General features: G+C 32.7%; 2 protein-coding genes across 2 annotated transcripts; both read right to left on the reverse strand.

Annotated features, from left to right (window-relative positions):
- Positions 1-7,455: 7,455 nt before the first annotated feature.
- Positions 7,456-8,130, reverse strand: EMB2184 (Ribosomal protein L31). Its single transcript, XM_079040856.1, has 2 exons — positions 7,975-8,130; positions 7,456-7,898 (listed from the first exon to the last, which is right to left on the reverse strand). Exons 1-2 carry the CDS (start codon positions 8,041-8,043, stop codon positions 7,551-7,553), a joined length of 417 nt encoding a protein of 138 aa, XP_078896982.1. The 5' UTR covers positions 8,044-8,130; the 3' UTR covers positions 7,456-7,550.
- A 1,963-nt stretch (positions 8,131-10,093) lies between these two features.
- LOC145103302 (uncharacterized) lies at positions 10,094-17,382 on the reverse strand. Its single transcript, XM_079040857.1, has 7 exons — positions 16,878-17,382; positions 12,586-15,601; positions 12,365-12,454; positions 11,502-11,567; positions 11,286-11,375; positions 11,035-11,211; positions 10,094-10,348 (listed from the first exon to the last, which is right to left on the reverse strand). Exons 1-7 carry the CDS (start codon positions 17,210-17,212, stop codon positions 10,313-10,315), a joined length of 3,810 nt encoding a protein of 1,269 aa, XP_078896983.1. The 5' UTR covers positions 17,213-17,382; the 3' UTR covers positions 10,094-10,312.
- Positions 17,383-22,547: the final 5,165 nt, after the last annotated feature.

Here is a 22,547-nt window from a genome sequence, read left to right on the forward strand (position 1 = left end):
CGAAAAATTCCGAATTTGATTTGTATGCTTTTGCTGACAGTAATTTCGGAGGCTGTGAGCTTGACAGGAAATCTACATCAGGAGGATGTCAATTCCTTGGAGACAGGCTGGTGTCATGGCAGTGCAAGAAACAACATACAGTCTCAACCTCAACAACAGAAGCGGAATACATTGCTGCATCTGCTTGTTGCTCTCAAGTTATCTGGATCCAACATCAGTTGTTGGATTACGGTTTGAATTATCTAGAAACCCCCATCTACTGTGATAATGAGGCTGCGATTCAAATTGCTAAAAATCCTGTCCAACATTCCAAAACCAAGCACATTGATATCAAAATTCATTTTATCAGAGATTGTTATGAACGTTCGCTCATCCGGCTGGAACAAGTTCCCACTACTAATAATATGGCGGATCTGTTCACCAAGCCTTTTAACAAAGGTCGATTCGATGTGCTTGTGGGATTTTTGAAAATGATTCGTTTTGAGGATTAAATTTTTATTTTCGGTTAGGTTAGTTTAAATTTGCGCATTTTAGTGATTTCATTCTCACCGATGCACAAATTTAGGGGGAGAAATAAACAAAAAAAAAACAAGGGGGATATTGAAGGGTCTAGTTGGTGGTTTGGTCTAGGCTTTTAATTGTAATAGTTCTTCTGAGTCATTATTGTGGTTTAGTAGGTTTTTTTGGTGTTTACGGCCTTGTAGTGTGTTTACGTCCGTAAACCCAGTTTTTGGCCCAAGTCCCCTATAAATAGAGGTTGTGTAGGTCATTATCAGTTGTTGATCCTAGAGAGTTCACGGTCACTGTAAACAAGTTATACTCGACGTTTTTCAGTTATAAAGTGTGTGCAAGCTTGTTTCTATTCTACTTCTATTCCATCTTTTGTTCTCTTTGATTGTTTGATTGTTTGATCACTAGTAAGATCCGTTTTCAGGACCTTACACGACTTGAAGGATAAACTCGGCGAGTTGGGTCAACTCAGGCTGTTGACTTTGACTTTTGACCTTAGCCTTTGACCAAGTTATTCTAAGGGGGTATTTGAGGTAATCGGTATTCTAATCAAGAAACTTATGGGCTTAGGGTAAGACCCATATGGGATTAGGCCCAATTTGGAAAATTCGGCCACTAGTGGGCCTTTGTGCATCTTTTGATTTTAGGCCTCAACTTTGGTTCATGTTGGGGTCATGGGTAAAATGGTCATTTTACCCCATGTATGGTTGGTGGGCCTTGGGTTGGATTCCAATTTCTAATTGGGTGTTATTTTGATCTGATAGTTCGGAGGTGTCGTCAGGGCAGCAGCTAGGGAATTCTTTCAATGAGCTTCTGCATTCGATGTGAGTCTCCTCACTATTCTATGGGTCAAAGGCACTAATGTCAGCCCATTTGGTTTGTGTATTGTAGGAAGACCAGGGGTGGTCCTTGGCAATTTGTATGCGAGACCAGAGTTTGAACTCTGGCAATTAATTGATTAGTAATAGTAGAATTGTATGCCAGTTATCTATGTGATGCTTACATGGTAGACCATGAGATGGCTCCTGGAACTTGTTTGTAAGACCCAGGGTTGTGGCCCCCGGCCTGGCAAGGAAGACCACGAGGCGGCTCATAACATAAAGCCAAAACTATGGTTGGCACATAGCACTCCTATTGATTATGTTTATGTGTGATATGTATGGCTCATGATTTTGTATGTTATGTAAGGCTCGCATGATATGTCTAGTATGTGGTATTATGGGAACTTACTAGGATTTGTGTTTACAGTTTTTGGTTTGTGGTTTCAGGTACTTCTGTTTCAAAAGGAAAGGGTCCGACTTGATCACAGTGCATTCACCCATGTCTTCCGCAATGTGTGATCTTTGGGAATGAACTCTGATAATTGTCTTATTTGAAATACTTATAAATGTTTAGATAAAGTTACAATGGTGTTTTGAATATAATAAAATGAAAGTTTTATCCTTGATTTTTTAAGATGTTACAAAAATTCACAATATTTTATACCATGAGTCAAAAGCAATTCAAAAAGAGTATCGAAATCCATCAATCTGACAATGGGGGAGAATTCGTTAATGAGCCTATGAAACAATTATGTCAAACAAAGGGAATAATCCACCAAACCTCATGCCCTCACACCCCGGAACAGAATGGGGGTGGCCGAATGGAAAAATCGTGTATTCTTGAGATAACACGTGCACTTTTGATTGAATCTCAAGTCCCAAAGTCTTTTTGTCCTGAAGACTTAGCCACAGCCACCTACCTCATTAACCGTCTTCCAACCAAAGCCCTTAATCTTAAAACTCCCATCCAAACCCTAACTGAATTCACTACACTTCCTCCTCCCCTCACTCTTGAACCAAATGTCTTTGGTTGTTCGGTTTTTGTCCACATACCCAAAAATAACCGAAGCAAACTCGATCCATGTGCAGAAAAATGTGTCTTTTTGGGATATGGAGTCAACCAAAAAGGATAGCGGTGTTATAATCCAAAAAGGCATCATGTATTCACTACAATGAACTATAATTTCTTGGAAATCGAATTCTTCTACAATTCCCAACTAAGTGGTCAAGGGGAGAAAGAAAAAATTGACACACTAAGTTGGCTAAAGTGGATACTGTCACTAGGAAAAATCAATCACAGTTTCCAAAATGAGTCATCAAGCTCCTCACAATCCGGCAAGCCAAGGATCAGTGTCACTAAACAAAATCTTCCTAACCTGACGTCATCTGAGGTAAGTGTTTCTCATGATCCTTCCCAAGATCTTCCATCTAGTAATTTCTCTCAAGATCTTCCATCTAATGATCCTTCAGGAGAGTTAGAAATATCTAATCATAATGATCAGGGAGCAGAACAAGATAACCAAGAAACCTTGAGTCATATTTAAGAAACAACCGAAAGATACACTCTTCCACATAGGGCAAACAGGGGAGTTCCCCCAAAACGATACTCTCCAGAAAAGCAACCAAACAGAAACGTAAAGTATCCTATGGAAAACATAGCCAATGGAAATCTATCAAAGGAAGCTAAAGCTTTTACATCCTCCCTATACATGGAAGAAACTCCCAACTCCATGGAACAAGCCTTGGCATCAAAGAAATGGAAAGAAGCACTGGAAAATGAGATGGAAGCCTTGGTTAAGAATGAAACTTGGAAGAAATGCTCTCTTCCAACAGGGAAGAAACTGGTGGGATGTCGATGGGTATTCATTGTTAAACTCAAACCAAATGGGACGGTTGAAAGATATAAAGCCCACCTAGTCGCTAAAGGGTATACTCAGACATATGGGATTGATTACTCAGAAACTTTCTCCCCAGTTGCAAAGATTGAAACAATAAGAGTTCTTTTCTCAGCTGCTTCCAATAAAGGATGTCCTCTCCATCAATTAGACGTAAAAATGCCTTTCTTCATGGAGAATTCAGAGAAGAGGTCTATAAGGAAGCCCCTCCTGGATTCAAAGAGAATTTTAAAACCGGTGAAGTATGCCGACTGAATAAATCACTCTATGGTCTTAAACAATCTCCTCGGGCTTGGTTTGGAGGGTTTACTCTTGCTATCAAGAGTTATGGTTTTAAACAAAGTAACTTAGATCATACTTTGTTCCTAAAAAGGAGAGGTGATCGCATAACGTGTTTGATCATTTATGTTGACATATGATTATTACCTGAGACGATGAGGAAGAAATGATAAAGTTAAAAAGAAACTTGTTCACCAAGTTCGTGATGAAAGACTTGGGAAGACTTAAGTATTATCTTGAAATAGAAGTTCAAAGGTCTAAGCAAGGCATTTTTATCTGTCAGAAAAAATATATCCTCGACTTATTGTCAGAAACAGGAATTGTGGAATGTAAACCGGTAGATACTCCTATGATAGTTAACCTAAAACTTCATATGGAAGAAAGAGAAAAGTTAGCATACAAAGAAAGGTATCAATAAATAGTAGGAAAGTTAATCTACCTCTCACATAATCGCCCAGACATTTCTTACGTCGTAGGGGTGGTCAGTCAATTCATGCACCAACCTCAAGTCTCTCACATAGAAGTTGTATGGAGAATTATTAAGTATCTCAAAGGGACAGCTAGTCATGGTGTTCTTTTTAAACCAAATGGTCATCTTGACATCCAAGGATATATGGATGCTGACTGGGCAGGAGATAAAGGGAATAGAAGGTCAACATCAAGTTATTTCACTATTGTTGGTGGAAACCTTGTCACATAGAGAAGCAAGAAACATAAGGTTGTTTCCTTGTCCAATGCAGAAGCAGGGTTTCGAGGAATAGCCCGAGGACTGACAGAAATTCTATGGATACGAAAGCTTCTAAAAGAAATGGGCTTTTTCCAAACCAAAACCAGTAAGATCATGTGTGACAATGAAGCAGCAATTCAAATCTTATAAAATCCAGTGCAACATGACCGAACTAAGCATTAGAGGTGGATCGACACTTTATCAAGGAGAAACTAGAGGCAAGAATAATAGAGTTTAAATTTGTCAAATCAAAAGATCAACTAGCTGACATCTTGACAAATGCAGTTAACAGAAGAATATTCAACGAATGTCTAGCCAAGTTAAGTATTGGAGATCCCACTACTCAACTTGATGGGGAGTGTGATAAAGGAAAGTCAAATGTTTGAGCCAATCATGGGGTCGATCTTCTTTTCGTATCCCAGCTCAATACTTTATTTTGGAATTACAGTCTCTAACATAGCATAGTACTTTAATAACTTTCTTTTTTTAGTTCTTGTATAACACCTATAAATAGAGGTGTCATGTTCAATTGTAATATATAGAAAAAAAAAAAAATCTTCTTCTCTTTTCTCTAGTTATCATTGACAACACTCCTCCTGGTTTTAACATTTCATCATCATCATTAGTATGCAAACTTAAGAAATCTTTAAATGGATTAAGACAAGCTTCAAGTCAATAGCATTCTAAGCTCTCTACTGCATTAACGTCTAAAGGGTATTCTCTTTCTCAAAATGATCATTCGGTTTTTCTCAAGAAGACAAATACATCCTTAATCGTCATTGTTGTTTATGTGGATGAGATTTTAGTTACAGGAAATGATTAATCAGAAATCAGTAGCTTGAAAGCTTTTCTTCATAATCAATTTCAAATCAAAGATTTGGGATTTCTTCATTTTTTTTCCTTGGATTAGAATTTTAGTCCACCACCAATGGAATGATTATACATGAACAAAAGTTCATGAATGAACTATTAAGTCTTTGTTCAATGGATTCCACCAAATATGTCAAAACTCCATTGCCTTCCAAATCCCAATTGACGCCTCTTATGAAAGATCCAACAACTTATAGATATGTTGATTGGAAAATTAAATTTTATATTACACACACGTCCTGATTTGTCTTATGATATTCAACATTTAAGCCAATTTAATCAAACTACTTGTCAAGAGCATTTCGAAGCTTCTCTTCATGTTTTACAATATCTCAAAATTAATGTCACACAAGGATTATTTTTCAACAAAAAGGAGTCTTTTCAAGTTAAAGCATTTTGCAACTCTAATTAGGCTACTTGCCCAATAACACAAAGGTTTGTTAGTGGTTTCTTTATACTCTTTGGAGGTGTACCAATCTCATGGAAATCAAAAAAGCAAACAACTATCTCTTCCTTATCCGTCGAGGTTGAATATAGATCCATGAGACGAGTTACTGTTGAGTTGGCTTGGCTTAGTAGATTAGTTAATGAATTACAAGTTCCTAATATCACTCCTATACCATTGAAGTGTGATAATAAAGCTTCAATCTTCATTGTTCGTAATCCAGTGCTCCATGAGCATACCAAACACATCGAAAGAGATTGTCACTATGTTCAAGAAAAGTTACAACAAGGTTTAATCAAACAATCTCATCTTCCTACTACTCATCAATTGGCAGATGTGTTCACCAAATCTTTGAATGTTTCTCAACATCAGAAAGCAACATCCAATATGGGACTTCATCCATACCTTCCAGATTGAGGGGAGTGTTACATATCAGTTAAAGTCGTTAGAGTTTGATTTAGCCTCAAGGGCATTTTCGTCTTTTCTATGAGTTTAAGTTTTTCTGTTACAATTAGTTATAGACAGTTTGATGTACATATATATAGAGTTCTGTTGTAACTTAAGCATTCAGATAATGAGAATAAGATACACTTTTCTCTCTCAATCATAACATCATAATTAGAGGTCCTTGTCCCCAAATCAACTTTCTTCCGCTTTCTTCCTTGTGAAGATTTTGAAAGTTGCCTTTTGTTTTTGCACTGCAATCTTTTGTGTTATAAAGCTAGGTGTTCATCCATTTTTTCAAGTAAATCATTTAAAATTATTGTCCGAAGAGTCATTGAAAAAACCTATGCAAGTTTTTTCGCTTTATCCCTTCCAATCGGGTGCCGGGGTTGTTATGGTTCAAGGTCATCGTCTTCGTCATTAAGGTTGATATCACTACCACGACTTATGTTTGTGTGTAAATGTTATACTCAAATGTCTTTGAACTTTTAGAACCTCCTCTTTCGGCCGACATCGGTAGAGCCTTAGTTCATTTTGTGCAATTTCGTATTATATACCAACATTTGTAGTGGTTAAACGGCTTCTCAACTTTTAATACAATACTATTCGAACACCATTTGCAAAACGTCCATGTTGTTGGCACCACTTTTTTTGCGCCACTAAGTTGTAAATATTGTTGAACTTTTCGATTTTCTGTTTCAAGTCATGGAATTTTAAAGATATTTTGTCAACGGTATGGTATTCCCGGTCCATGGAATTGTGGAATTGGGTCATGAAGCACTCCCAAAACACTTGTTTTTGCACATTCCAAGTCCATCTATCCATATAAATGTTTACCTAAGCACAAGCAATGGCTCTTCCTCCTTTGCATTCCCATTTTGTTTGTTCATACCTCGTCGTGATGGTTCGGGTAGTGTTTCAGGCAATGATTCAGGTTTTGTTTGGGGACCAATCCATATTGGAAATACTGCATACAAGACGAGGTTCAGAAAGGTTACATTTGGGGATGAAATTATTGGGGTGAAGTGAGCAAGTTGAGATGAAGGTATGAGATTCAGATCGTAGTGACAGAAAGATGGTGACTCGTTATTTAGCACGTAAGATTTTGGGGTCCTTAACAGAGATTGTTTTGGGAAACCGACATAACCGATTAGAAATTTGTAGGGTTTGCAAGAGATCTGTGGTGTTCAAATTTTGATCCATTTGTAAGAAATTGGTAGGGTTAAGAGAGATTTTAAGAGAGAAAGTTGGATTAGATTTCAAATGGAAGTGGTAGATATTTGGTATTTAACAGAGATTCACGATCCAGGGTTTTAAGAACAATGGCATATGAAGCTTCCAGAGCATTAAGCACAATAGAAACAATAAGCTAACAATTCAGAAAACCTACAGAAATGCCCATGTTCTAGGGTTAGGGTTTGTTTCTAGGAAATGAGACGATATGAAGAATGTTTGAATTCAGAATTCAGAAAATATGCAGGATATATAACCGAAGAGTAATTTACGAAATTAAAGAACACTGAATGGAATTAAACATCAAACGCATTCAATTAAGCTACTTATTTCTTCTTGCCTTTACCGGCGCCGGACTTCCGCTTCGGTGGGATTATAATCTCACCTTTGAGCGTCGGAATCTGCATAAACTGATCCAAACCGCCGACTCCACCGAACTTCTTCCGGAACTTCTCAACTTGATCGGCGTCGATGAGGTTGGCGGAGCGACTGCCGAGGTAGAACGGGTGGTTGCCGGACCAGACATCTACGACGTACTCTTTCTTAGTGCCGCCGGTGGTGAGGACTTGGTCTCCGCTGCAGTAAACCTTGGCGTCATCGTAGAATTCGGGGTGGATGTCCTTCTTCCGGCAAGTCCATCGCGCTTGATTTGGGGGGGATACGGATGCAGCTACCTGATAAGAGAAAATTGAGTAGGGTTAGATTGAAATTATGGTGCGAAATGGAGGGTTTTAGGTATAGTGTGAAGACCTTTTTCATCGACAGTGTTGGAGGAGGAGTGTTTCTGTGCAGAAAGGAGTTGGATAGGCTTATCGCCATTTTTGTCTGTGGGCGTGTGAGAAAGAAGGACGATGATAGCAGATAACAAGATGAGGAAATGCTAATGGGTTTTGCGTTTACAAAGAAGTCGAGTAGGCAGCAAAATGACAATTTTGACCTTAAGTTTTTGAAAATTTTGATTGGGCTAATACCATAAAACTAGTTAAACTACAACTAATAGTACTTTTTTGTGATTTGAATAATTCGTTTTTTTAATTGTTTTAAGTAGAATAATAAACAAATTTTGGGTTTTCATTAGTCATTACACATAGGATGTGTATTTCAAACGAGCAAATTTATATTGAATCTTACATGATGTTTATTATGGCATCCGGTATGATTAAATATATTGAGTAAAGTATTTTAATACATGTCTTGATCGTTTCATTTAATACGATAGAATTATTCGTTGAAGTTCATTTCAATAATGTAATAAGACCCCAAAAAAATTGTTACTGGGTATAAATAAAAGATAAGTGGCTGAAACAACTAAACCAAGGCTATTAGTTGTCATTTTATAATATTAATTTTTTTTTTCATTTATGTAAAAACTAAACGAACGCTACTTCTTTTCATAGAATCTATGTTTTATGTTTTGGATAACCATAAACCACTATTATTATTATAGATCGAGTTGGTATAGGTTGGGATGCGGGTAATCTTCGTCGTATGCCTAGGGAGGGATAGAGCAAAGTCAATGGGTTGTTTTTTTTAGAGACCGTGCAAAACCATCATTTGGAGGATAGGAATGACAAATTGGGTTGGATAGCTGATACCTCAGACGTTTTTTCTGTTTCTGTAGTTCGCTCTATTATTGATTCTAGCTTACTTCTAGTCAGTGGTGGTGAGACTATGTGGAATAATTGGGTTCCCATTAAGCTCAATATTCTTATTTGGAGGATCAGACTATATTCTGACTAGAGAGAGATTATCATACCGTGGGGTTGAGGTGGAGTCAATTTTATGTCCGATATGCCACGCATCTGTTGAGACTATTGATCATATTTTTATAGGATGTAGAGAGTTGATTGATATATGGAGCTGGATTGCAATTTGGTGGGATGTTCAATTACGTGAGCATCTAACGATTTCTAATATCCTTTCGTGGTCCGATTCCCTTCATTCGAGAAATGGATAACGTAAGGCTTTTGATGCAGTAGTGATATCAGCCTTTTGGTCCTTTTGGAATTTTCGAAATTCCATCATTTTTGAAACGGTGTTACCTAAGAAATCTTTTATTTTTTATGATATTGTTGAAAGGGCATTTTTTTTTTCGATTTTCAAAAGGTATAGTAAAACTAAGCTTGTTTGGACTGCTTGACTCCATAATCTTGCTTTAGCTTCTATTTTGTTGTAATGTTTCGTTTTCTAGCCTCATGCTAGTTTTTAAAATCTTTTCGTTGTTCCAAAAAAAAAACCTTAAAAATTTAAAATTTTTAATCAAAATTATACGAAAACAGATACCATACATAAACGTTATATCCAAGACATGTCTTAAAAGACAAATTTTATAAATTTTCTATACAATAATTATTGATTTGTTTTCCTTCTAATACAATACATTATGTTTTACCAATCTTACAATTTTAACGATTTTACATCATTTTAATCTTTAGAACTAAAATATACTCGAGACCTTAATTACTCAAGAAACCTCCTAAAATATTTAGGATAAATCATATCAAAGTCACAACACATGATAAACGAACCCCACATAATTATAGCAAATAAGACACATTATCGATTACAACTTAACCTCTTTTCACCCAAAACCGTTAAGTATTTTGGAAACCAATCTATTCCATTTCTTTTTAACAAACCAAATATAATAAATGGCATTGGCTAAGGATTAGGCCTAGAAAAAGTAATTACAAAAAGGTTAATTGGTTTTTGAAGCCATAAAACCCGATTTAGTTACATAAAAAATTATTTATGCTACAAAACCAAAGAAAATAAATTTATTCTTTTCTCTACTTTCTTCGCTCAAAAAATCATAAAATTCCTAAACAATCAAATCGCAAACATTAAAACCGAATCCAAAAAAGCCATATAACATGAAAAGATTATGTATTCATATCCAAACATTCAAACATCAAAATGGGAAGTAGTAAATGTATGTACATGTACACTTCCAGTCATATAAAACATATTTCCCAGATCTGGTAAATGACTTACAAAAAAATATTTCAAAATATTGAAACAATCCTTCAAAAATTAATTCATAATTAACTGAAAGAAATTGTTCCTGTTTCTGCTTCAAAGGCTGCTGCTATCTCTCCTCTGAGTTAAATCTGTTCCAAGCCGCCTGTTTCATTTTCGACTTATTGTTAGTAAATGACCATTTTACCCTTCTGTTTAGAACTCATGCTGAATAATAAAAAAATGATAACTTATGAACTATTACAAATCGAAAATGTCTTGTCTGGACTCTGGAGCAAGTGTTGTTATATAATATATGCAAAGACTGTTTGTTCATTTTTGGAGCAAATGAAATGTGAGTAAATGACCATTTTACCCTTGTGTTCAGAATCGATGCGGAATAAAAACGATTGTTTGTTTAAGAACTGTTATAAATTGAAACGTCTGTCCAGAGCAAGCGACTATTTATTTAAGAACTGTATACACAGACCTTTTTTTACCGAATGATTTGTCGTAATGGTAAATGACCATTTTACCCTTGTATTTAGAACTAATGCTGAATAAAAAATGATAACTTAAGAGCTATTACAAATCGAAAATTTCTTGTCTATGCAGACTGTTTGCTCATTTTTGGAGCAAATGAAATGTCTGGATATGAGTAAATGACCATTTTACCCTTCTGTTTCGATTTGATGCTGAATGAAAATGACTATTTATTTAAGAACGAACGATGAACTAAAACATGTGCTGTATACAACTAAGTGAACTAAATATATAACACGAAGACAGTTTCTTTTTGGAGTGAATGAGAGATAAATGACCAATTTACCCTTGTGTTTCAAATTTGCATACCTTTAAAAGATCGAAAACTTTTTCACATATATACTTTTGTTGAATACTTGCACCTCTTTGTTGCAGCTTATCAGGATGAACACAAAGAGTGGCCTTTCTGTAAGCTTTTTTAACTGCACTTGTGGTTATGATTTCTGTCAGTGACACAGATTGCCAACCACTCTCAGGTCCAAGAATCTGCCAAAAAATACATAAATATTTATATTTTGGAAAAATAAAAAAATAAATAAATAAAATAAGTTTTGACATACATATTGCAGAGTTGAAAGTAATGCACGCAAGTTTCCTTCTTTCCCAGATGACCATCTTTTGATATCAGCATCAAGATTATCAGCTATTCTCTGTAATTACAATTGTAAAGAAATTATAAAATTTAATAAAAAGGGTTAATGTCATAAATGGGTAATAAAATGGATTATATTTGGTTACTGAATTATGAAAATTAATGGAATAAAAAAGATGATTACGCTTCTTTCAGCTTGTTCTTTTTGGGCAAGCTGATCACGCTTTTCTTTCTCTGCAAGAGCTTTGGCCTGAAAGAGAACAACAAAGGGTAATTTAGGAAATAAATTTGTAATGTTTGGTATGATGGAATTGGGGAAGTAATGGAATGGAATGGTTGATTCCGGTGGAATTGAGAATGAAATGTTTGTTTCTGAACTCTGAAGGAATGTGATTTCTTGGATTTTATAACCAATTTATATTTAAGGAAAATTTTTAATGACGTAATCTTTTTTTTTTTTTTTAACTTTTCATGATTTTAATAAATCATTATTTTATTTTCTAAAAGTTAGCTACATTCTATATTTTTTTTTAGGGTTGATTGAATGAAAACACAACATTTTTTAAGTGATCAAAATGTTGTGTCTTTTATGCAAATAGCATTTTATACTTTTTTGCATAAAAGACAATATTTTGACCACTTTTCAAAAAAAAAAAACACACAATTTTTTTTAGTGGATAAAAATCAAAAGTTAGGTCACTCTTTTGGCTTAGATTGTAAATTAAAATTTTAGGTCTTACCCAAAAAAAAAAGTCAAAATGTTGTCTTTTACGCAATCAACCCTATTTTTATTACAATCTGATTCGGGTTTTAATATTTTAATAAACTTTTATTATGCTTAATTTTGTACTTTTGTACACATCTACATATAATATAAATTTTTCTTTAAAGAAAATCCATTCCATTCCTACTGGCCAACCAAAAATGATTAAGGAATGTAATAACTCATTCCATTCCATTCATTTGTCATTCCATTCCATCCATCCAAACAAACCCCTTAAGGAAATTCTTTAATTACAAAAAAGTAGCAAAGATAAGATTGCATACCACATTTTCCTTGATCCTGTTATGCTTTTCTAATATTGCTTTACTTCTCTGAGCCGATTCTCCACTTGTTCCATTTGAAATGTGTAAATCCTGTAAAAAAATATATATATATATATATATATATATATATATATATATATATATCTACATTACTTCTCCAAACATAACAAAAACAATATATACATATACATATATAACATCTGAAGTGATTGAGAACTTACAGATGATGTTTTTCTAACATCAGTGACTTCTGTTTTTGATTCAGACACTTTCTTTTGAGACATTGCTTTTTCTAAAGCTCTTTTTCTAGCTTCAGCAGTAGCTCTCTCAACTGCAGCACGTTCTGCTTTAAGCTTTGAAGCTATTTCAGAAGCTTTCATGGCAGCTTTTTCTTGAACATCTGCCATTGCCCTTTGTCTAACTTCAGCTGTAGCTCTTTCAACAGCAGCCCTTTCACGAGCTTCATTAAAAGAACGCTCACGAGCTTCCCAAATTGCCCTTTCTACTACTAATCTATTTCTCTCTCTTTCCCTTTCTTCATTTGTTACTTCTTCAACCTTCTTTTCTTCTTCTTTTTCCACCTCTTTTCTTGCCTCAGCTTCATCATTCATGTCCTTTGCTTCTTCAGATGTTCCTGTTTCCATTTGAAAGATAACTTCAGGTCTTTCTGAATCAGATTCTTCTGAATGAGATTCTTGGAGGTTGTTTTCTTCTTCTTCTTTTTCTTTCTTGATTGTTTCTTCTGTTTCTTTACATTCTTTAACCTCTATCTCCATACCATGTATCCTATCTGAACATGATTCAGATTTTTCATCATTTAGTTCAGGTTCTTCTTCTTCCATGTCATGTGACACCTCATCATCATCATCTTCATTGTTTATGGAGGCAGTTTGAGTTTGTTTATCAGAAATGGTTTCAAAGATCTCTTTTTCTTCTGTAATTATTGCTTCTGTGTCTTCTAATGTAGCTTGTGGTGAGCTATTGCTGACATCATCAACTTCTTGACTTGATTCCTCCACATTGTTGTCACTTTGGTCAATTTTACAGGCTTCTTCTTTATCGATTTCAATACGATTTACACCATGGAAGCTATGGATGCTCTCACTTTCTTCTGCATCATCATAATCACTTGATGAATTCTCAATAATTTCCACATCACAAACATCATAAAACTTCTCACCATTGTCTTCTTCTTCTTCTTCTTCTTCAATGTGGCTTTCAGTGTCACTTTCCTCTTTCACTTCCTTTTCTTCCTCAACCACTTTCTCACTTGCTTCATCATCACTATTTGATTCATGAATCTCTGCAATTACTACTTCCTCATTGTGTTTAACAACTTCCTGCTTTGTATTTTCCAATAGCCCTAATGCTTCACTGAATCTCTTCTCATAACCATTTTCATCATAATCATGAGATGTTTTCTTCTCTTCTTCTTCCACCTTCTGATACAAAGCTAAGTTGTTGGTTTCTTCAGGAAGCTTATTAGAATTACTGGGTCCCACCTCATCTTTATTCTCCTTCGACTCTATATTTTCAAGTACAAAAAAACCATTTGGTCTCTGATTATCTTTCTTCAAAGATTCATTTTCAATCTCTTCAGAAGACCTTGTTGCATGTTCTACAGCTTTTTCATTAGAATCATAAACAATCTTATCATCTTTTAATTCATGAGAAGATCTCATTGGTATCTCATGAATTTCATTTATAACCTTTTTGACACCAAAAAGCTTCTCACCATCTGTAGATTCTGAAAAAACTACTGTGTCTCCATGCTTATGATTTGAAGAAACTTGTGATGCACTTACATTTGCCATTCTAGCTTTAAAGATTTCTTTAATCCAATTGTCTTTTTCTTTCTGTTCTTCACCTGTGCTTACATTTTCCACTCTAGCAGCTTTAACTTTCAAGCTATCTTTGAAACTTTTGCTTGAAAAGCTTTTAAGACCTTCTTTCTTTCTACCCACTGCTTCCTTTGCAATACGTATACTTTCTTGAGCCTTTTCTATAGCTTTTCTTAAAGCAGCTGCAGAAGCACCAGCAACAGAATTGACATCAAGTTCTTCATCAAAACAAGTAGAAGAAAATGCTCCAGGAGTATCACTTTTCCATGTCCAGGTATTCACATTAGTTGCTGAAGTTGCAGGTGGTGATGATGATGATGATGATGATGATGAATGTAAGTTGATATCAGCCTCAAATTTCTTAGAAAATCGATCATCAGATAAGGATTCAACAGCACTTTGTGAAGTTTGTTTCTTAAGAAAATCATCATCTGTTTCAGATGATATTTTCTTATCAGTTTCCTTCTTTGATTGAAGTAATGGTTCACCATTTGTTGCAGAAGCTGTAAGTGATGGTGATACTTTGGAATTATGTGATTTGAGATTGACCTTTTTATCATCTTGATGATCTTTTCCTTTAGATTCAATGATAGTTTCTGAAGTTTGCTTCTCAAGAGAATGAACTTCATTTGGTATAGATGCTTTTTGCTTCTCAATTTCCTTCTTTGGTGATGATTGTGATTTGAGATCAGTCTTTTTATCATCAGATAAGGATTCATCTTGATGATTTCTACTTTTAGATTCAACAGCTTTTTTCTCAGGAAAATCTCCCTTGATGAAATTTATCGGATGAACATTATTATCTGTTTCAGATGATTTTTTCTTCTCAGTTTCCATCTTTGTTTGTGAAGCTGCTTTAGTATTGAATGCTGAAGCTATAGGCAATGATGATACTTTAGAGTTATCTTTTTTATCATCTTGAAGATCTTTACCTTTAGATTCAACAGCAGTTTTTTTCTCAAGAGAATGAACTTTGTTCACTATAGATGCTTTTTGCTTCTCAATTTCCATCTTTGGTGATGAAATTTTGGAGGAATGTGATTTGAGATCAATCTTTTTATCATCAGATAATGATTCGTCTTGATGATATTCACTTTTAGATTCAACAGCAGTTTGTGAAGTTTGTTTCTCAGGTGAATGAACTTTATTTGATACAGATGATTTTTGCTTCTTGGTTTCCTTTTTTAGTTGAGAAGCCGATTCATCTATAAAACAAGTAAATCCAGGAACAACATGTAATTGTGTCACATGTGTTGTTGTTTTCCCATCTAACCCATCTTTACTCCTTGGATTGATCTTATTATATGACATGTTAAATTGCTTCAATGCATCAAAAGATTGATTATTTAGATCATCATCAAGATCTTGAGAGCTTTGGCTTGATGACAATCGAGCCCTACAAAGAATATTAATAAGAAGAAAATGTTACAAAAGAAAGGGAAATGGTTAAAGAAAAACAGCATAAGATAATATGCATATAAAAGATTGCCACATGGAAGTAGAAATATAATAGGGAATCAAGATTTGATACTATAAATAGAAATTCAAGCCGAATACGAACAAAAATGCTAAAAAGTTCAACCACGGAAATATTGCATATATAATTAATGATGTCGGAAATCTTGAAAAAGAAAACATGTGTAATTTGAAAAGCTAAAAACCCTAAAAAAAACTAAAAAGATTACGGCTTTCATAGCCCTAAGAAAGAAAGGTCACTTACATAAAATTTACATTACACATAGATACAAGTAATGGCTAATTAACAAAGTAATGCTAAGAAATCCGGTTTCACTTCAAAATGGCATCTTTTCAAGTTCATTAGGGCAAAATTTAACTACTTAAGCATGTCCTAAATCTTTGTTCCCTAATTCTTGGAGAAATCATGCAAGTAAACAAAGCACTACCTAAATTACTCATATAAGTTGCATAATCCCATTGAAGATAGTTACCACTTTTATCAAGACATAGGTCAGAAAACCCTAAAAACTAAAAGATGTCAGGTGTTTAGGTGTTGTGACCTATTAAAGAATGATGAAAGAATTTGAAGTTAGACATGTGTTCATGATGTAATTTATATGTGAAAAGGGGATCAGGGTAAAGTACATACAAATCTAGACTTCTTTTTCAAGAACATCATGATTCATTAATGCTGTCTATATATTTTTTGTTTCATAACGTGATAAGATATAGCTATACAAATCCAAAATGATGTTCTTCATTTTGGTAATCTATGTAATAAATCAGACCTACACTTTTACTAGGCACTCGGAAATTTTTTAACTTCACATTAACCAAAACTGTGCATAATGATTTCGCAAATTGCATCTCATAGAAAAGCTATATAGGAAGAAAGAGGAAGAATGCAAGAATTGGGGTTAGGAGTTTGGGGAATCTGAATCAACGAAGAATCAGAAGCCAAAGCATAAACTTTCGATCGATAAATTGTAAGGATCGATCTTTCGGATAACCATTTCATGTAATACGAAGTATAAAAAATACAACTTTTAGCCAAATGACAAGACTTTTTTTCAGAAATGGTATCGCTGACGATGGCAAAATCATTTCAAATGTAGAAAACGAAAGGGGGGAAGTTGCATCATCTTCATCAAGACAACATAAAACGACAATTTATCTCCTTCAAACACTTCGAATAGAAAGAAACATGACTTTACCTAGCTTTATCTCGAGCAACCAACTCTTCATAAGAAACAGCGATGTCTTCGTCACGAAATCCACCAAAAATCTTACTGTAATCTGGCTTCGTACTCCCAAGTTCCAAATTTGAACCATCAGACGATTCTTGTAAAGTTGAAAGATCAAGAACCGGAATCGAAGAAGCAGCTTGACCGCTGCTAAAAATCTCACGGTACTCATCAACGTGAACAGCCGGAACTCCGTCGAACTTGGGTCGGTGGCCGGAAAAGACTCCGTCGTAGGCGTTCTTACCGGAGAAACTATTAGCATTTGACAGTTTTCTTCTGTGAAAAGGACGTGAGAGAGACTCCATTAGAATAAATTGAAGGTGAAGCTCCACTCTCTCCCTCCCCTTCTCTTTGAATCACCTAGGGTTCGTTTACTTTGTCCCTTGAATAATATTATAATTATAAGGGATTTAGTGAGAAAGGTCTTGGGTTTTGTTTGTTTGCAGGGGGAATTCTGCAGAAACAGGACAAAGGGAAGGTGGAGGAGAAGGGGGGAGTACTCTTTTGGTGAAACTCAATGTCAAGGGTATAAATGGTATTTTACTATATTTAAATAATTATTAAATCCAATAATAATTTACCATTTATGGTTAGAATGTAAAACATTGGATTTGATATGCCCTTAATTTCAAAAGATATTGTGTAATAAACTAAATTACAAAGATTAGATGGTTGTTATTAATGGTATGGTCAATGGATAGAATAGGAATTAAATAAATATGACAAATTTTATCATTATGTTTATTAAGTCTTAAATTTATTAAGTCTTAAATATTATAAAATATTGGTGTTATTATATATTATATATATATAGGATTTTACTTATATACTTCACCTTATTTTTAATAATTATACATATTTTGACTATTAAATTTTATAACACACCATTAAGTGTTTACTTTTTTATTTTTATTTTTATTTTTTTTAAACGAAAAATCTAACTTATTTCTAAACTACACTTTAAATTCTCATATGTCTAGCACGAAATTTGAACCATCAACCTTATAAAATGAGGACAATTAAATGTGTTTTTTATTTTCTCGACACATACTTCATTTAATTTATTTTTATTTAGATTTTAAAGTCTAAGAATTTTTAAAACAGATATTATCTCGTTCTTTAAAAAAAAAAAAAAAAAAAAACATATCATGTTTTCTCAATTTGGTGAATTGACATAAGCAAAAAGTAATTTTCTTTGTTTCTATTATTATATTCTAGAATTTTTATGAAGATTGTATTTACGTATACCTTTTTTTGCATGATTAATAAAAAAAGTTACCTCATTTTTTTTTGTCATATACGATTAATAAACAACTAACCTCCGATTTGAATAAAAAATCATATCAGGTTTTCTCAATTTGTTTAACTGTCATAAGAAAAAAAAATTCTTTGTGTTCTATCATTTTCATAATTACCAATGCTACTCCAAGTATTCAAAGCACACAATGAATTAATTTTAATTTTTTATCTTTTAAAATTTCATGAAATATATATTATTTAAATAGAAATAAAAAAAATAGTTAATTAACTTATCAAAATTCTTTTGATTTTAAAGTTGAATTTAATCCATTACTTATTAAAAGTTATGTTATTTGATTCGAATTAGATTTTACAAATAATGTTTCAATGTAAATAAAAGATATTAATAATTATGATAATAACAGAATAAAAAATATTTAGGATTCAATAGGAATTGACTTTTATAAATACAAAATATTAATAACTTCAATAATAATATAATGATTATTTTAATATATATATATATATATATATATATATATATATATATATATATATATAGGTGAGATCGGTTGAGACTCATAGTTTCCCGATAACCCGAGAACTAGAGGTGGAACGTTAGATCAAAATTAACTCATTAAGAACATGATCGTCATCTTACCGATCTCATTTAATATTTTTTTTTGTTATTGGAATATTAATAAAATGTTCTAAAAATTAACATAAAAAATCAAATTTCAGATTTTTTTTAAATAATTTTTGATTTTTTAAAAAAAATGAAGATTTTTTACTTTTTTCAGAAAACATGAATTTTTTAAAAAAGTTGAAAAAAAATATTTTTTTTTAAATTGCAAGTTTTTAAAAAAACAGCAATTAAAAAAAACTACATTTTTTTCCAAAAAAACTGCAATTTTTTTAAAAAAATAAACTGCATATTTTTTAAAAAAAACTGCATTTTCTTCCAAAAAAACTGGAATTTTTTCAAAAAACTACATTTAAAAAAAACTGCAACTTTTTTAAAAAAATAAAAAAAACTGCATTTTTTTAAAAAGTAAATATTTAAAAATCAGTAAATTTAAAAAAAAAAAAAAACTAGAATATTTAAAAAAATAAAATAAAATAAAATAAAAAACTCTAACTTTTTTAACCAAAAAAATCAACATTTTAGGTGTGTATATGCATATTTTTTCCAATGCATATATGTATATTTCTTATGTTATAATATTTATAAAGAAATCATAAGAAAACTAATTTTATTTACTAATCTATAAAACACATTTACAATAAGTATTTTATTCGATACAAAATAAAATATAAAAAACAAAAAAAATGCTACAAATTTCAAGGCGTTTTAATGTCTTCGTGTCACTATTTCCATATTTTCTTCAGTTTATCATTTTTAACTCTTTCATTATTCAGTATAATTTCTTCCAAATCTACAAGAAAATTAAAAAAGAAATTGATTAATGCAAAAACACTCACAAAAACACAAATGTGATTTACATGTGAATCACATGTAATCCCTATGTGAATCACATGTAATTCATATATATATATATATATATATATATATATATATATATATGAATTACATGTGATTTATATGTGAATTACATATGATTTACATGTGAATTACATATAATTCATATGTGAATTACATATGATTTACATGTGAATTACATATAATTCATATGTGAATTACATATAATTCATATGATTTACATGTGAATTACATATAATTCATATGTGAATTACATGTGAATCACATGTAATTAATATATATATATATATATATATATATATATATATATATATATATATATATATATGAATTACATGTGATTTATATGTGAATTACAAATGATTTACATGTGAATCACATGTAATTCATATGTGAATTACATTTGATTTACATGTGAATCACATGCAATTCATATGTGATTTACATGTGAATCACATGCATTTCATATGTGATTCACTTGTGATTTACATTTGAATTACATGTGATTCATTTGTGAATTACATGTGATTCGTATGTGAATCGCATGTAATTTACATGTGAATCAAATGTGATTCGTTTGTGAATTTATGGTATTTAATATTTAAAAGCAATCAACAAAGAAGCTTACCTCTTGATGTTTATTAAAACTTTGCAATTCTTCTTCAATAAAATCCAGCCATAGACTTGATATAACCATATCGTTGATACCAAGACTCAATAATAGCAACATGAAGCTTAGACAAAACTTTGTCTTCCCTGCATGTGATTGTGATGTGACTCAAATTAATGAGTTCCAAAATCAAGAATCTGACAGAAAATGAAATCAAGCATTTATGATTTACCTAAAGATGTTTTGAAGTGCATGTATACTTGACCTAGTTGTTGAAATAGAAAAATGAGAGTAAAGAGGCAACACCACAAGCCTCATGATCCCATCCCTTTTAATCTGTCATGGATAAAAAACATCATTATTAACAATCTCAATTGATGACAACTTTATGGTAATCTTTAAACGTAAAACTTAATAGCCATTTTTATATGCCTCTCTCTTTCATTGGACAAAATATGAAAAACTTTATTGTAAATATACACTTCCATAAAGCTTTGTCCTGTTCTATGTATGTTGCCTTTGGATTACATAATGATTTTTGGATATTCTGGCCATTGCTTAATTATGTAATTTTTTGTTTTTTTTACAAAGAAACATCCAAAACTATAAAAATCCATCACCTATCGATTTTACAATACAAGTATCTAATGCATTTTAATAATGAATTAGATTTGCTTCAAAATCAGCACCTAAGGGATTAAATATGATAATCAAAGAGAAAATTAATGCATTAAACCAATATAGGTGTTGAAATAGAAGCAATTTGATTGATTGTCATACACATAAAGAAATATTTCCTACCAAACACTTGCTTTAAGCATCATTGTAAGGATTTTATTTATATGAGGAAGTAAGCATCGAAAAAGGTCTAGATCTAATTAATAAATGGAAGTATTATCAACTAACCTTTATATTTTGCCAATACGCTGAGTTTGCATGAGAAATGTTTAGTTATTGCCATCATCATAATATTACCATTCAAGCTTCTATAATTTTGCACCAAATCAGTTTTCAAGACTACATATAATCAAATATTTTCCATATGAATTAGGTGGTTAATTTTTTTACTAGTGGAATTTGAATCGAATAGACACTTACGAAAATATTTTGATGATCTAACAGTCGCTTTTTGGGGGAACCGTTAAAGAGTTTGTGGAAAGAGACAAAGAGAGTAAGAGCGAGAAACTAAAGCCGTACTTTTCCTCATCCAAATTAAAGCTGGAATCCAAGCGTCTGATACAGAGCATAGAGTGATTTGACTATAGAATATTGTTTACTTGTAAAGAGAAATATCTTCAATCGATCCAATCTATGTCACTTTTATGATTAGTTATGACATAACAGGAGCATGTTATGCAGATTGAGCTGCAATATTTAATCATATTAAAAAATAGCATGAATAGCAATATATCATCAAACGATCTATGCCTTATGATGATTAATTCGAGTTCTTCTGTAGTATATATCAACAATCTGTTTGATGTAATCAAATGGTGATATTGATTTTACTGAATTAATTTGTAATTCTCCATTTACATGAAGTAATCCTTAATCAATAAGGAAATGACTATATAAAGTTAAGAGCATACTAGATTTCATATCAATGCAATCGAGCCTTCCATATTTTCCGAACAGCCTTTCCAAATCAGATTGACGAGTCTCACAATTCCCCTGAAAATCAGCGTCATCTTCAAAAGATTTTCAAGTTAAATCTACGAATCATAAAATTTATTGAAGGAGACGTATCTCATAAGGCATCGATCAAAAATTAGAAAATTGACAGGATGCATAAAAAAACGATCGGTTGGATCCTTCATTAAATCGATCAGAGAAGGTGTCGCGGCGATCACTAAAGGATCACAAAGTAATGAATATCGACAATCTCCTTCTCAATCGTTATCCATGATTTAATAAGTGGTTGCCTTTTATCATAGACATTAAATGCGATTGCTTGGATGAAGCTTGAAGGCTGGAGGAAAGCGATGCATATCAAGTAGGTGTGATTGTCGAGGAGATCAGCGTCATCAACAGAGGAGTGTTGATTACAGATCCGTTGACTGATTTTCTTATCTGATGGTTGTTCTTCCAGATCTTGATGAACAAGAGAGAGTGAGAGAGAGAGAGAGAGAGAGAGAGAGAGAGAAAGAGTGTGTGTGTGTGTGTGTATGATGAACATGTGGGACAGATTGACGTTGTGAAAAAAAAAGAGAAAATTATGTTGCTAAATTAATTTAATTAATTAATTGGTTTTTAATTTCTTATACCAAAACTACCCTTCTCATTTGGTCTA

The sequence above is a fragment of the Lactuca serriola genome, chromosome 4 (genome assembly GCF_051521515.1).
Source record: "Lactuca serriola cultivar US96UC23 chromosome 4, Lser_US96UC23_V15, whole genome shotgun sequence".
NCBI classification, from domain to species: Eukaryota; Viridiplantae; Streptophyta; class Magnoliopsida; order Asterales; family Asteraceae; genus Lactuca; species Lactuca serriola.

Coding starts and splice junctions, on each gene's coding strand:
- LOC145103302 (XM_079040857.1), bottom strand. CDS start 17,212: ATGGAGTCTCTCTCACGTCCTTTTCACAGAAGAAAACTGTCAAATGCT. Junction 15,602..16,877: donor GTTGCTCGAGATAAAGCTAG/GTAAAGTCATGT, acceptor TATTCTTTGTAG/GGCTCGATTGTCATCAAGCC. Junction 10,349..11,034: donor AAGTTTTCGATCTTTTAAAG/GTATGCAAATTT, acceptor AAAATGAAACAG/GCGGCTTGGAACAGATTTAA.
- EMB2184 (XM_079040856.1), bottom strand. CDS start 8,043: ATGGCGATAAGCCTATCCAACTCCTTTCTGCACAGAAACACTCCTCCT. Junction 7,899..7,974: donor CAACACTGTCGATGAAAAAG/GTCTTCACACTA, acceptor TTCTCTTATCAG/GTAGCTGCATCCGTATCCCC.